A 17,183-nucleotide genomic window follows, 5' to 3' on the forward strand; every position below is an offset into this window, starting at 1 on the left:
AACAGCCAAATGTTGAATTATCTAACTCACAAAGTTACAGCAAAGCACTGTGCCAGAACACAATATACACTCACAAATACGCATAACAATGTGGACCAGAGAGATTTAAAATGGAGCGATACGATGAATGAGAGGATCAAATGTTATTTTCCTTCTCTTTTATCATAAATGTTTCATCGTAGAAAAATGAATTGCAATAGTCTTATTCTAAGATGTAAATGCACGAAGACAAAGTCGTGATGAGGGCAAGGCAGGGGAGAAGAAAGCAGACATCATTAGCCAGCATCACCCATCATGGTCAGAGGAAAAGATTTCTGCTCTACATTAATTCTGTAATGTACTGTAATCTAAAAATACCCCAGCTGGCTTTAAAGATCCAGGGAATATCACAGAGTACAGGCTACCATCATCACCACCATTTACTGTTAGAATGATATTGTATGTAATGTAAGCAAAGTGCTTTGAGCATTTTGAAAAGCATTATAAACATACGCCATTGCTACTGTTATTACAACTGTATTACTGTGTTATAATTTAGTTGTTTACTCGTTGCAGTGCTTCAGTGCTTCTGATCAATACAACTCATTTGACCACAGTTGCAGTCTACTTTATGCTAGATTACCCACTTTAGCCTATTTTTCACAACCACTCTGATATACCATCCAGTCTTTATCAACACAATACTTCACCATTATCCTGACACCATCTATATCCATCATACTTGTAGGCAAGGAGTCAGTGCCCTGCATGGACTGAATATAATTTAGAAACAGCTGTTGTCAATGATGGAGTTGCCTCTGTAATTAGGGAAGTAGCCTAAATTACAACTTTGACAACCTAGTAATCAATGTGGTGATGAAGGAAATAAATAATCAAACTTTTTGCAAGATAATAAACGTGAATTTGACAATATCTCCAGCAAACACTATCCCAATTTGAAACATTGTTATTGCCCTCATATTCTGTTTAATGTCCTACATATTAACGAAAAAAACTCTCAACAAATCCAACCACTAAAGGAAAGTGAATCATGTTGTTTTGCTCCTCTATTATCTAACTCTGTAAAACTCAAAGCAGGACAGCTGCCTGCAATTAAACCTTTTCTAAATAATCCAGCTGCCTTCCTAGTGCCCCTGCCTCCCTGCCTGCCTTCCTGATGCGGCTACTGCTGCCTGCCTGTCCTGACCACAAATAACTACGTAGAAGCCTCTCCTCTCCTTCAGCAAAGTGACACTCACCCCTAGTTTCTTACTCCGTATCCGCACGTATCCCTGCTTCACTATATCATTAAAGTTGGAGGCCATGGTCAGCGCGCTCCGCCACTGCCGCGGAAAAGTAACCTCCCTTTCGGCTGCGAAGAATTCTCCCTCGCCGGAGTCAGTCCGACATCCACAACAGTAAAGAACCACAGGCAACCTTTTACGCTTTCAACGCTCGGGCAGCAGCCGGCTTCGGCGCGGCAGCGCGTTCCATACGGGAGTAGGGAGATACCATTTGTCAGCTGATTTAATTCAGTCTATATAGAGAGAGAGCGAGAGAGAAAGAGAGAGAGAGGGTGGGGGGCGGTGGGGGGGGGGGGGGGGGGGCGCTTCCTGGAAGGCACCATCACCTCTTTGGCAGGGGGGCAGCAGGTAGCACGGTTAATACAGATGGCCAACCACAATGGTCTTCTCTCTTTTGCTATGACACAGTTGCCTGGCTACCCATCCACATTGATATTTATTCTCCAAGATGAGTGTAGGCTATGATTGATAGAGCAGCAGAATTACATTCATGGTGAGTCATCAACGGTAGCTATCTAGCCATACACCGATAAACAGTGTCCTTCGCCCCCGTCCTTCGCCCCCGTCGGTCACTTTTCCCGCAGTTCTGTTAATGATGGTGAGGGCAGGTGTTCGGCAGGAGGGAGCGAAGGACACTGTGTGCTAGCTTAGCAAGCTAGTCCTAAGGAGGACTCTGGTACACAGCAGGCAGGAGTCGGGGCGACATTGTGCACTAGCAAGCTAATTAGCAACCTAGCACACAGTGTCGCTAACTAGCAAGCTAGCTAGTTCATGGTGTTGTCCTAGCCTCACGTCTGCTGTACTAGTGGGAGGCGGGAATGACCGGTAGACAGTGTCCTTTTGCCTGTCGCTAGCTAGTGAGGAGGACTCTGGTATGCAGGCAGAAAAACAGTAGCCTCAACAGCACTTTGTATGGTAGCATCATGGTGTAGCCGGAGGACAGCTAGCTTCCGTCCTCCTCAGGGTACATTGACTTCAGTACAAAACCTAGGAGGATCATGGTTCTCACCCCCTTCTATAGACTTACACTGTAATTATGACAACTTCCGGAAGACGTCCTATTAGCTATGTTGTGTCACGTGTGCTCCCTCTCTGGCCTCTGGGTCACCAGGCTGCTCGTTAGGGCGCACACCTGTCACCAGCGTTAGGCGCATAATGACACTCACCTGGACTCCATCACCTCCTTGATTACCTGCCCTTGATACAGTGCCTTGCAAAAGTATACATCCCCTTGGCGTTTGTCCTATTTTGTTACATTACAACCTGTAATTTAAATAGATTTTTATTTGGATTTCATGTTACTGACATACACAAAATAGGCAAAATTGGTGAAGTGAAATGAAAAAAATAACTTAAAAATAAAAAAAAACAGAAAAGTGGTGTGTGCATATGTATTCACCCCTGTTGATATGAAGCCCCTAAATAAGATCTGGTCAACCAATTACCTTCAGAAGTCACATAATTAGTTAAACAAAGTCCACATGTATGCAATCTAAGTGATCTCAGTATATATACACCTGTTCCGAACGGCACCAGAGTCTGCAACACCACTAAACAAGAGGCACCACCAAGCAAGCGGCACCATGAAGACCAAGGAGTTCTCAAAACAGATCAGGGACAAAGTTGTGGAGAAGTACAAATCAGGGTTGGGTTATAAAAAAATATCCAATACTTTGAACATCCCACAGAGCACCATTAAATCCATTGTTAAAAAATGGAAAGAATATGGCACCACAGAGTTGGGCTTCACAGAAGAGTGGCCATAAAAAAAGTCATTGCTTAAAGAAAATATAAGCAAACACGTTTGGTGTTTGCCAAAAGGCAAGTGGGAGATTCCCCAAGCATATGGAAGAAGGTACTCTGGTCAGATGAAACTAAAATTTAGCTTTTTGGCCATCAAGGAAAATGCTATGTCTGGCACAAATCCAACACCTCTCATCACCCCGAGAACAACATCCCCACAGTGAAGCACGGTGGTGGCAGCATCATCGGCAGGACTGGGAAACTGGTCGGAATTGAAGGAATGATGGATGGCGCTAAATACAGGGAAATTCTAGAGGGAAACCTGTTTCACTCTTCCATAAATTTGAGACTGGGACGGAGGTTCACCTTCCAGCAGGACAATGACCCGAAGCATACTGCTAAAGCAACACTCGAGTGGTTTAAGGGGAAAGATTTATATGTCTTGGAATGGCCTCGTTATAGTCCGGTCCTCAATCCAATTGAGAATCTGTGTGATGACTAAAAGATTGCTGTACAGCAGCGGAACCCAACCAACTTGAAGGAGCTGGAGAAGTTTTGCCTAGAAAAATGGGCAAAAATCCCAGTATCTAGATGTGCCAAGCTTATAGAGACATACCCCAAGATACTTGCAGCTGTAATTGCAGCAAAAGGGGGCTCTACACAGTATTGACTTTGGGGGGATGAATAGTTTTCCGTTTTTTTGTCTTATTTCTTGTTTGTTTCACGGTAAAATATATTTTGCATCTTCAAAGTGGTAGGCATGCTGTGTAATCAAATGATACAAACCCCCCAAAAATCTATTTTAATTCCAGGTTGTAACGCAACAAAATAGGAAAAATGCCAAGGGGGGTGAATACTTTCGGAAGCCACTGTATGTCACAACCTTTAGTTTCTTCCCCAGTCATCATTGTTCCTGTTTCAGGGAGTGTTTTTTGTTTGCTTTTTTTGGGGGGGTGATGTTGGGTCCGGGTGTTGGAGCCGGAGCTACCTGGGAGGCCTCAGCCGGTTTGTAGGCTCCTATGCCTCAGCGGGTTCGATAGGCTCCCATGCCGAAGATGGGTGAACAGGTTCCTGTGCCTCAGCCGAGGCAACCGGGGAGGTCTCAGCCGGCTCTTCAGGCTCAGTCCTCAGCCGGTTCCTCAGGTTTCTGCACCTTAGCGGCCGGTCCACTCCGGATCCCCGGGATCGTCCCTGTGGTTGGCGTCCTGCGGCTGGAGGAAAACGCTCTAGGCGCCGGAGAGAAATTGTCCTCCCTCATCATAAAGAGCACTGACCTCCACTTATAGAGTTACATACAGTGCCATCAGAAAGTATTCACACCCCTGGACTTTTTCCACATTGTTACATGGTGAGATTAAAATGTATTTAATTGGCTACTGTCTACTCTCTACTACCTTTTGTCAACTGTCTACACAAACTGCTCTGTAATGTCAAAGTCAAAGAAAAATGCTAACATTTGTAAAATATTATGAAAAATAAAACACTAATATACAATAACTTGATTACATAAGTATTCAACCCCCTGAGTTGATACATATTAGAATCACCGTTGGCAGCGATAATAGCTGTGAGTCTTTCTGGGTAAGTCTCTAAGAGCTTTGCCCTCCGGGATTGTACAATATTTCTACATTATTCTTTTTCAATTCTTCAAGCTCTGTCAAGTTGGTTGTTGATTACTGCTACACAACCATTTTCAAGTCTTGCCATAGATTTTCAATCAAATTTAAGTAAAAACTGTAAACAGACCACCCAGGAACATTCAATGTTGTCTTAGTAAGCTACTCCAGTGTATATTTGGCCTTGTGTTTTAGGTTATTGTCCTGCTGAATGGTGAATTTGTCTCCCAGTGTCTGTTTGAAAGCAGAGGATGTTGCCTGTGCTTAGCTCTATTCCATTTATTTTTATCCTGAAAAAACTCCCTAGTTCTTGCCGATGACAAGCATACCTATAAAATCATGCAGCCAGCACCACGCTCGAAAATATGAAGAGTGGGACTCAGTGATGTGTCATTAGCGTAACGGTCGTCGTTGGTGGAAGAAGGTGAGGACCAAAGCGCAGCGTGGTAAGTGTTCATATTTTTTATAAAATAAACTGAACACTATAAAAATACAAAATAACAAAGTGAAAGACAAACGAACAGTCCCGTAAGGTGAATGAAAAAACACTAAACAGGAAATAAACACCCATGAAACACAGGTGGAAAAAGGCTACCTAAGTATGATTCTCAATCAGAGGCAACTAACGACACCTGCCTCTGATTGAGAACCACACCAGGCCAAACTCAAAAACCAACATAGAAAAACAAACATAGACTGCCCACCCCAACTCACACCCTGACCATACTAAAACAAAGACAAAACAAAGGAACTAAGGTCAGAACGTGACAATTAGGCTTTGTATTGAGGACATAAAGTTCATTTCTTTACCACGTGTTTTTGATTCTGTACCAGCGTTCTTCTTTTCACTCTGTCATTTATGTTAGTATTGTGGAGTAACTACAATGTTGTTGATCCATCCTCAGTTATCTATCACAGCCATTAAACTCTGTAACTTTTTTAAAGTCACCATTGGCCTCATGGTGAAATCCCTGAGCGGTTTCCTTCCTCTCCGGCTACTGAGTTAGGAAGGACGCCTGTATCTTTGTAGTGACTGGGTGTATTGATACACCATACAAAGTGTAATTGATAACTTCAGCATGCTCAAAGAGATATTCAATATCTGCTTTCGAAATATTTTATGCATCCACCAATAGGTGTCCTTCTTTGCAAAGCATTGGTCTCCCTGGTCTTTGTCGTTAAATCCGTGTTTGAAATTCACTGTTCGACTGAGGGACCTTACAGGTAATGTGTATGTGTGGCGTACAGAGATGAGGTAGTCATTTTAAACACTATTACTGCACTCAGTGTGGATCCATGCAACTTCTTATGTGACTTGTTAAGCCAATTTGAACTCATTGACTTATTTAGACTTGCCATAACAAAGGGGTTGACAATTTATTGACCGGACATTTCAGCTTTTCATTTTTAATTAATTTGTAAAAATGTCTAAATATTTAATTCCACTTTGATATTATGGGGTATTGTGTGTAAGCCAGTGACACAACATCTACATGTAATCCTTTTTCAATTCAAGCTGTAAGACAACAAAATGTGGGAAAAGAGCAGTGTGATTTTTTTTAAACCTTTATTTAACTAGGCAAGTCAGTTAATTAAGAACAAATTCTTATTTTCAATGACAGCCTAGGAACAGTGGGTTAACTGCCTTGTTCAGGGGCAGAATGATAGATTTTCATCTTGTCAGCTCAGATTTGATTTTGCAACCTTCCAGTTACTAGTCCAACACGCTAACCACGAGGCTAGCTGATGACCCATACACTTTCCGAAAGGTGCTAAATGTGTGTCTATGTTAATCTGTGTATATTTGGGATATGAATTTCAGGTTTATTTAATTACATATAAGAAACACTTTGGTTAATAAAAAAAATGATTCAACAAAATAATGACACCCACACATGTCAACCTGCTGTACATTACAGAGCAATCAGACAATCACTATTTCCATACTATGCAGCTGACTTATTGTTCATTCTAAGAGGGTGTTTGCTAAAACTTTCTATACAGCTTGAGACTGAGACAAATCAGCCAAATTCTGCTCCTCTGTGATCCTTTACCATCAGCTATCACAAAGCATGATGCAAAATGCTAATGAACACCACTGCTTGCTGTTCACTCTAAAACATCAGGCTTTATACTTTCTGTTTGTGTTATTACCTGACTGAGTATGAATGTCATTTCCATACATTTCACCACCAAACAGCAGCCGCTATTAAATGAATAAAGAAATACAATTACAGATTGCCTGTGTGTGAGCAACATGTTCAGTCATTATCAAGCGGCCGTGGATAGATGCTGTGAGATTGGTTTTGTGATCAAATCTAATCTGTGGGATTAGTCCATATCAAATGAATTGAATGCCAACAAGATACCTCCACGCAACCACATATTACAGAGAACCAATAGTCTCACACAGTACAGCACAGATACAACTCTGATACCCCCATAAAGAAAACGTAAATGTTTTACCGTCACAGAGCCCAAATGACTAAAATCCTTATAATCCCGAGAGAGGAAGAGAGAGCATGATGTTGGTTGGTTGTGGGAATGTGGGAACAAAAAATCCTAGACATTGCAACAGCAGACGGCTCAGCTACATCAAATCAAGCTGAATTTATATAGCACATGTCAGACATGAATGCAACACAATGCGCTTCACAGGAAAAAACAAACATACAATGAAAATAAAAAAGGAAATATTTACTACACAAGAAACAGAAGATTGACAAAAGATTGACAAATTAAAACTGAAAGAAAAAAAATGACCCTAAGGAAAAGCAAAGCTAAAAAGGTGTTTTAAGATCTCTTTTAAATGTCCACAGTTTCGGCCCCCGTCAGGTTCTCTGTCAGGCTATTCCAGAGGCAAGAGGCAGAGTAACTAAAAACTGCCTCTCCATGCTTGTTGGTTCTTGGTTTTGGCATAGTTAAAAGGCCAGTACCAGAGGACCTAAGGGCCCTACTGTGTACATAACTTAAAACCATGTCTGATATGTATTGGGGTGCGCAATTGTGGATTGGTTTGAAAGCCAATAGAAGAATCTTAAAATGAATTCTAAAACTCACAGGCATCCAGTGCAGAACACCTTAAAACCGATCTAATGTGTACTCTCCGTCTGATCTTGGTCAGTACCCGTGCTGCAGAATTCTGTATGTTTTGCAGTTGACCAATATCTTTCTTGGGTAGACACGTTCTCTTTACATAATCAAGTCCAGATCTCTTTCTAGTGTCCTTCTACACGCCTCTCTGGCAAGGCTCTGCTGTATACCAATGGCCCACTTTCAAACCAAACAAAGACCCAGCCAGAACTATCCTACTCTTCTCTCTACAAGGCTTCAGAGGTACATCACTGCTAAGGGAATAGGAGGGGATGAAATAGAGATGAGAGAGGGAGAGAGAGAGAGAGAGAGAGAGGGAATTGGAATTGGTTATGTTGATTAGAATTGTGAGCTGCAGAGGAGGAGGGGGGCTTATGTAAGAAAGTTATGTAAACAAAGTGATTAAGGGAAGATCAAGTATTTTTTATGTCAATAAACACCCTTTTCCATATCACCCCACTCTCCACTTTGCAATCTGAAAATGGTTATCTCATATCTGCTTGTTTAGAGTGGTCTTCTCAGAGGAGGACATTGTAAATGAATATTGCCTGTTTCACACAATAGATTTTCTGTCATAAATGGACAACAACATTTCAACCAGCCACTTCCCTACCATCACAATTCCCTTACTGCTCTTATTAATTAATTGATTTCTCCCCTGAAATGCATAGCCTACAAAAATAGCTATTTTCTACCCTCAATTGTGGGGGGAACAGAGGCTTGTAGCATGGATGATTGACACTTTGAGCACTGTTATTTGTCAAGTCTCAGCTTTTCAGGGTTGCGGTAAAGCAGAATGCTTGTATTTTCTGTTGTGTTTATCATGTTTGCTGGGCTCACAGCGAGATCCTCCACCAACGAACAGCTTGAATTTGATAGTCTTCTTGCATCTCTGGGGGGTGTCCTCAAATTTCAGACTTGTCAAAGTTGGTTTGTCTTCTTGATCCTTTTGCCCCTACTCTATTCCCAGTACCTTGTGTAAAACAGTTGTCCTACTTTGGGGGGGTCAGTGATTGCAAGCAGCGATACAGCAACAGCAACATCAATATTAATTATATTTAATTTAATGTAGGTGCAGTATGTAGGTCTCTAGCGGAAAATCACCATATGGGCCGGTCATACATGAATGGTTACAAGTTGGGTCACAGTATGTGTGAAGACAGAAGCTCAAGAACAGAAAGACCTTGACCAAGGTCAAGTCCAACAACCAACAGAGTTCTGCTGAGTTATGAGAAATAGAACTGTTCCTTCAATCTGGAAATTCCTCAGCTATTGACCCCATTATCATGACAATATTTCATAGTTGTTCCGCATCAGGAGTGCATGTCCCTCCGTGCCTGTGATGATTAATACAGTCGCTCTCCAAGAAAGCCCAGCATCCATTACATTGCTAAGCATTTCTAGACATAATGTGCTTATTCAGTAGCCTAACAGTACACTTGCGTTTGTGAAAACAGGAAAAGTGAATGTTTTTACTGTATTTCTTGGGTGAAATATTGAGATTGTTGCGGTCGCTTTTCACACTTTCATTATCACTGTGTTGTTTTGGCAGGCATTCAACAACACAAAACAGCTCAATAATTAACATAGCACAAAAAACAAGATAAGAGAAAAATGGAGAGAGATAGGAAAAGAAAAAGTGGAGAAAGGGGAAGTGAAAGAGAGAGAGAGAGAGAGAGAGAGGGGAAGAGCGAAAGAGAGATAGAGGGAGATAGAGAGAACGATAAAGAGAGAGGGGAAGAGAGACAGGAAAATAAAAAGTGAAGAGAGGGGAAGTGAAAGGGAGAGAGAGATTTTGAGGGGGAGAGAGTCAGAGAAAATCTTAACACTTAGCTGTTTGCCTTGTAAGCACTTATCCATGTAGGAGGGGGGTGAAGGAGAGAGTGGAGAGAGGAGAGAGATCATGCTGGCAGAGTTATGTTAATGTCCTGGTCTGGGTTTCTCTGCTGTAGCTTTTTACAGCATCCCACATTCAGCCCTGATATGTTAATGGTCACAGTGGGATTTGGGTTTGATTAAATGTCAATGCCTTCAGGAAAAATGCACTCAGCATAACTCGTTGGGTCCTTGGCCCTATGGGTAGGACATTGGATGTGTGTGTGTGTGTGTGTGTGTGTGTGTGTGTGTGTGTGTGTGTGTGTGTGTGTGTGTGTGTGTGTGTGTGTGTGTGTGTGTGTGTGTGTGTGTGTGTGTGTGTGTGTGTGTGTGTGTGTGTGTATATTACATGGTCGTGGTGCAGAGATGTTCCCTGAGGATCCTCCCATGTCATGTTTGTGATTTACTCCATAACAGTCCAACTAAGAATGGTTGGAGGGCCTCTGCATCCTTCACAGCAGTGAAAGCAGAGACTGCATAGAGAGGTTTCTGTATAACCCAATGACTGACTGTTCAATGATGAGTACAATACAGTGTGTCAAAACATGAAGGTGTTATTGATAGCTGCAATTATACAGGTAGTCTGTAGAGAATATCTTCAGGATACAAAATTGAGAGAGAAAAGAGGGTCCTCGGTTTTATTCTGTCAAATCTGATAAGTTTGTAAGCATGATTATTATTGGGGTTAAATAACGAGTTAGGGTTAGGGGTTTGACTAAGGGTTGGGGTTAGGGTTGTGGTTAAGTGTTAGGGTTAGGGTTGGGGTTGTGGTTAAAGGTTAGGGTTGGGGTTAAGGGTTAGGGTTGGGGTTGTGGTTAAAGGTTAGGGTTGGGGTTAGGGTTGTGGTTGGGGTTAGGGTTGGGGTTAAGGTTGTGGTTAAGGGTTAGGGTTGTGGTTAAGGTTTAGAGTTGGGGTTGGGGTTAGGGTTTAGGGTTAGGGTTGTGGTTAAGGTTAGGGTTAGGGTTTAGGGTTGTGGTTATGGTTAGGGTTAGGGTTGGGGTTAGGGTTGTGGTTAGGGTTGGGGTTAGGGTTGTGGTGAAGGGTTGGGGTTAGGGTTATGGTTTTGACTAAGGGTTGGGGTAAGGGTTTAGGGTTAGGGTTGGGGTTAGGGTTGTGGTTAAGGGTTGGATTAGGGTTAGGGTTGGGGTTAGGGTTTAGGGTTAGGGTTGGGGTTAGGGTTGTGGTTAAGGGTTGGGGTTAGGGTTATGGTTTTGACTAAGGGTTGGGGTTAGGGTTTAGGGTTAGGGTTGGGGTTAGGGTTGTGATTAAGGGTTGGGGTTAGGGTTTAGGGTTAGGGGTTGGGGTTAGGGTTGTGATTAAGGGTTGGGGATAGGGTTTAGGGTTAGGGTTGGGGTTAGGGTTGTGATTAAGGGTTGGGGTTAGGGTTAGTGGACAAGGGAGAGTGAATTCGATGATGAGACAGTTCTAATTTCCATCAGGTCTCAAAGCTCTTTACTTTGTAAGAGAACTCACCTCGTCTCATCCGCTACTTATGTGAATCATCCACCCGGATCATGTGATGTAGCTAAGGCATTCGATAATGTATCCAGTGGAACGGCTTCGCCACACTGCAGCCATTAGTCCCAAGAGACCTGACCACACATTGACCAGCCCAGAGGATAGGGTGAAGAGTTCAGATGATTACACCCAGGTTCAGTGATCTGGATCGGGGTTCATTTTGTTAACATGTGATTGAACTCCCCTCAGATCCCCTGGAGCCAGAACGGACTCCCTAGCTAACACTTTATTTTCAGGGTCCGTAATAAATCATTTATATGGTGTTTATTAAAAAGTTCCTCATTTATCAATCACTACTCCTGCATTGATAAACCATTTACTAATCACTAGTTCCATCTTTTTGCTGTCCAAAATCTAAAGTGAGCGCTGTTTATACTTTATAAATGTTTTGAGTGACCAGTGTAATTTCTCACATAAAGATGGGCATGCCATTGGAAAACATTCCAGTAGTACCTGGCAAAAGAATTAGCACACAACACAATATTTTTAAGGAAATATATAAATATGCATGTGTAAATAACTAGCATACTAACATTTACAATTGTGGGAGAAATTATTAATAAATGGTGAGCATACTGTTTGTCAAATGCCTTATAAAATGGTTAAAATGAAGAGTTACCAAGGTATTCAGACAAGTCAAATTGAGTTTTTTATTATTAAAAGGCAACGAAAAGGAAGAGAGTCCCCAGGAGTATCTCTAGGCTCTGTCCAAATTGACACCCTACTTCGTGAGACTGGACAAAATAGTGCATAGGGAATAGTGTGTGATCACAGATATGACCTTAATCTCCGGCATGACGTTAGAAAGGGACCCTGACACGTAATGGCGTTGTAATACTCTGCATTCTAGTTTTTCTCAATTATTTACTCATTAAAACTGGCCAATGAGGCACAATGACCCAAACCTGTAACTCATTTAGCAGAACAATACACCAAATCTGCAATACTACTGGCACATGCCTTGCTTTACACTCAGATTGTAATTCTATAACAAACATTTGGCAAAACACAACACACATTTCTCTACCTTTGGCACAACCTTCACAACTAAAAGTTATTGTGCGCTGAATACAACGTGAAATGCTTACTTACAAGGTCTTAACCAGTAGTACATCATAAAGCACAGTAAAGACTGTAGATTCCAATACAAACTGTAAGGGGAAACAAAGTCAACATTTCATGTATTACTGTATGTCTGAAATTGTGAACTATACTATTTTGTAACACGTTTATCTTGTATACTGTATTACTGTAGTGTTTACTGTACTGTATGCTATTTAGTTTTTGTAGAACTGAAAGACGACCTCGTCAATTTGCAGACGAAAAGGATGCTGCCATTGTGCAAATATAGGTTGTTGAAATAATGCCATAAGACAACGGGAAATCCAACAACAGATTTTTGAAAACCCTGCCATCTTCCATAACATCACAGTGATCTTATCAATCATAGCCCACATCCTTCAGAAACACCATTTCGGGATTAAGCAAATCTAAAGAGCCCATTTGAATGGAATTCCCAAAGAGTGAAGGATAAATGGTACGAATATGTGCAAGTACAGTGCCTTGCGAAAGTATTCGGCCCCCTTGAACTTTGCGCCCTTTTGCCACATTTCAGGCTTCAAACATAAAGATATAAAACTGTATTTTTTTGTGAAGAATCAACAACAAGTGGGACACAATCATGAAGTGGAATGACATTTATTGGATATTTCAAACTTTTTTAACAAATCAAAAACTGAAAAATTGGGCGTGCAAAATTATTCAGCCCCCTTAAGTTAATACTTTGTAGCGCCACCTTTTGCTGCGATTACAGCTGTAAGTCGCTTGGGGTATGTCTCTATCAGTTTTGCACATTGAGAGACTGACATTTTTTCCCATTCCTCCTTGCAAAACAGCTCGAGCTCAGTGAGGTTGGATGGAGAGCATTTGTGAACAGCAGTTTTCAGTTCTTTCCACAGATTCTCGATTGGATTCAGGTCTGGACTTTGACTTGGCCATTCTAACACCTGGATATGTTTATTTTTGAACCATTCCATTGTAGATTTTGCTTTATGTTTTGGATCATTGTCTTGTTGGAAGACAAATCTCCGTCCCAGTCTCAGGTCTTTTGCAGACTCCATCAGGTTTTCTTCCAGAATGGTCCTGTATTTGGCTCCATCCATCTTCCCATCAATTTAACCATCTTTAACCATCTTCCCTGTCCCTGCTGAAGAAAAGCAGGCCCAAACCATGATGCTGCCACCACCATGTTTGACAGTGGGGATGGTGTTGCCACTCTTCCAGAAAGGCCAGATTTGTGCAATATACGACTGATTGTTGTCCTCTGGACAGAGTCTCCCACCTCAGCTGTAGATCTCTGCAGTTCATCCAGAGTGATCATGGGCCTCTTGGCTGCATCTCTGATCAGTCTTCTCCTTGTATGAGCTGAAAGTTTAGAGGGACGGCCAGGTCTTGGTAGATTTGCAGTGGTCTGATACTCCTTCCATTTCAATATTATCGCTTGCACAGTGCTCCTTGGGATGTTTAAAGCTTGGGAAATATTTTTGTATCCAAATCCGGCTTTAAACTTCTTCACAACAGTATCTCGGACCTGCCTGGTGTGTTCCTTGTTCTTCATGATGCTCTCTGCGCTTTTAACGGACCTCTGAGACTATCACAGTGCAAGTGCATTTATACGGAGACTTGATTACACACAGGTGGATTTTATTTATCATCATTAGTCATTTAGGTCAACATTGGATCATTCAGAGATTCTCACTGAACTTCTGGAGAGAGTTTGCTGCACTGAAAGTAAAGGGGCTGAATAATTTTGCACGCCCAATTTTTCAGTTTTTGATTTGTTAAAAAAGTTTGAAATATCCAATAAATGTCGTTCCACTTCATGATTGTGTCCCACTTGTTGTTGATTCTGAACAAAAAAATACAGTTTTATATCTTTATGTTTGAAGCCTGAAATGTGGCAAAAGGTCGCAAAGTTCAAGGGGGCCGAATACTTTCGCAAGGCACTGTAAGTCATGTTCTAGTATTACACTCTTTAAACATTAGATACTCGTTGATGTTGCCAGTGCACTTTACTATACAGCAATTACAGTATTTATTGTCATTTCAGAGACTCATGGAGTTGGATACAAGTCCCAATCCCCAGGAACTCATATTCATAGATGAGGCTGGATTCAATGCAGGGAAGACGAGGAGGAGACGAAGGAACATCATTGGTCAACGGCGCGTCAGTTAGGTACCTGGCCACATTGGGAGAAATGTCACCATATACTCAGAAATGAGCCACAAAGGGGTCCTCCATCGCCATGGGTCCCTTGGACCACTGCCCATCTCCTTCATTTCCTGAACACCTTACATAACAATCTTTTTCAGCCAAAGCAGAGAGGGCCATGTGATCCTGAGCAGAAAATGTATGTTCTAATTTGGGACAATGTGAATTTCCATCGGGCTGCTCAGGTCCGCAACTGGTTCCATGACCACCCCAGGTTTACAATTATTTTTCTCCCAGCATATTCCCCATTTCTCAACCCCATTGAGGAGTTGTTTTCATCATGGAGGTGGAAGGTGTTTGATCGCAAACTCCATGAACGTATGGTCCTTCTCCAGGCAATGGAGGATGCCTATGGTGACATCCATCCCTGAGTCATGTCAGGGGTGGATGCCAGAAGATATTTCCCCTGATGTCTGGCCAAGGGGAACACCGCCTGTGTTGTTGATGAAAATCTGTAGCCGGACCGAAACACAAGACATTAATGATTTTGTTTTCGCAATGGAGTATTTGTTTCTTGACATGATTTTGATTTGACTGTCTTTTGACAGTTTCTTTATCTATTCCATACAATTGATCGAACATACAGTACTGTAGTACAAATAAGCCTTCCTTTGCATATGCAAAATATATTTACTGTATTTTTGCTCTATGTGTGCTTACAGTATGCTTTTTGACAGGTATTGAGTCACGTTGAAATTGAAAACAACATTCTTTGCATTTGTGTTCCTTTCTTGTTTGAGTACACACCAACAATATACAGTATAACAACAAAATATTAGTCTTTAGACTGAAATAGGTTCTGATAGTAGTGTTTTGAATATGTCACATCAGTGTGATCTTGGTTGTCACTAAGTTAGATTCATTTGAAGTGTCAGTTTGTCTCATTTGTAAGCAGAGCTTCATTTTGAGGCGGGAGTACATGATTTTGATTGCTGTCTTTCATTTTGTAAGATGTCTGTGGGGTTAAAAGAAATTGTCTAACTGTTCTGTGTTTTGTGTTTAGAGTTTTGAGTACCTGAGACGTAGTTTCAGCAAACGAGTGTTAACAATTGGGAAAAACTGTAATAATTCACATATTCTCATTTCCCTGCCTTTTGCTGCTTGAAGAGAATAAGGTGAGGGGGGAATGCATCCTGTGATTTACAACAATATCCTCTAGATGGAGACATTGTCTTGCATGGGGGGGGGGGGGGGGGGGGGGGTTCAAGTGACTGGTTGTGAATGTGACTACCCTGTCTTGGTTGCACACTGACATGTCCCCATCTATGCTGATGTACTGTTGAGTTCAAATGGAAAGAGACAGTATACAGGCGATTGAAACTAGGTTACACTTCAAATCTAAGGGTTTGGTCCTTGGAGGTGTAGCACATGGGGATGTGTGAAACACACTCCTCAGCCTGAAGTGTCTCCACTTGCGCTGCCGTGTAGCTAGCTTCTCTGTGGCATGACTCGTAAGACGCTTCAGGAGAACAGCCATGTTTGTTTACAAGGCAGAGGTCCTGGGTTTTGAGCCAAATCAGGAGGAAGCTAAGCAAGCAGAATGACGTCCTGAACAGAGGCAATGGGTGTATCTAAAAAATACTTCGATACAGATATATATATATTTTTTTACGAAACATGTAAAGTGTTTAATGAGCTGAAATAAAAGATCCAGGCGGCCGAGGAGTATTTCAGTCTATAATGAAGCCCTTTTGTGGGGAAAAACTCTGATTGGCTGGGCCTGGTTCCCCAGTGGCTGTGCCAATGTCCAGTCATGTGAAATCCTTAGATTAGGACCTAATTAATGTATTTCAATTGACTGATTTCCTTCTATGAACTGTAACAGTAAAATCTTGTTGCATGTTGTATTTATATTTTTTGTTCAGTACAGTTCTAAATGCAATATAATCAAATCATCTGGGTGATACATACAGTATTTCCTCATGTAGTGCTTATAATTACTCACCAGATTGAATCCTAAAACCACGAATGAATTCAAGTGCCTGGAAACCAACTGAGCAAGCAGCAGAAGTGCAGCATTTTGAAATAGCCACTAGTGAGCATCCTAGGGTTCCCAATGGTAGGAAGTGACTTACTGTATAGAGACTGGCAGGTAGGCAGGTAGTGGACGTGGCCTATATACCATCTGGATCTAAGTGATGTGTAGGATTACTCTCAAAATAAATAAATTGATGAATCAGTCAATACATAAGTTATAAATAGGTGAGTATATAAACATGTCAGTGTAATATTTAAATGAGACCCCTAGAGGGTATCCCAATACCGTAAATAAGTCACACATAGTATAGCGGACAGAATAAGAAAATGAATCTGGTTAACCCTCAGGGCTAGACATAAATCTTCACTATTAGCCTAGCTGTGCACTTTAGCCCTATAACAGAATGGAGAGAAAGGTCTCATTAATGACCCACCACCAAGACCATTGCAGTCATAAAGCTCCATACATATGGAGACCTAGCAGTGGAAAGATAAAGATTTCACTGCATTACAAACTCCATTAGATATGTGCCGTCGGCATTGGGAACCAAAGGCACTCAAATGTGTGGTCTGATTGATTTGAGCACTGATCAGGGGAAGAGATAATTAGCGTATAGGTTACCACGCCAGACCCCTTGGACACAACCATGGTCAGATCAATACAGGGGTTTACAGGGACCAGGCCCATAGGGGGCCCAAGATGAACACACTCAGTGGCCAGTTTAGGTACACCCATCTAACCCCCTGTTGCATCCAAAACAACCTGAATTCTTTGGGGCTTGGAAATGTCGCCCAATTGGTATCAAG

The 17,183-nt window shown here is 41.8% G+C and overlaps 1 protein-coding gene across 1 annotated transcript in view; it reads right to left on the reverse strand.

Moving 5' to 3' along the window:
• Positions 1–1,532, reverse strand: part of dok6 (docking protein 6) — an 83,389-nt gene extending 81,857 nt beyond the window's left edge. Inside the window, exon 1 of the mRNA XM_036935154.2 lies at positions 1,239–1,532. Within this exon, the coding sequence (XP_036791049.1) occupies positions 1,239–1,304 (66 nt within the window). The 5' untranslated portion in view covers positions 1,305–1,532. The remainder of the gene's footprint in view (positions 1–1,238) is intronic.
• Between the last annotated feature and the right edge of the window lie 15,651 nt (positions 1,533–17,183).

This window comes from Oncorhynchus mykiss, chromosome 11, assembly GCF_057628025.1.
Source record: "Oncorhynchus mykiss isolate SJ-2025 chromosome 11, ASM5762802v1, whole genome shotgun sequence".
NCBI lineage: Eukaryota > Metazoa > Chordata > Actinopteri > Salmoniformes > Salmonidae > Oncorhynchus > Oncorhynchus mykiss.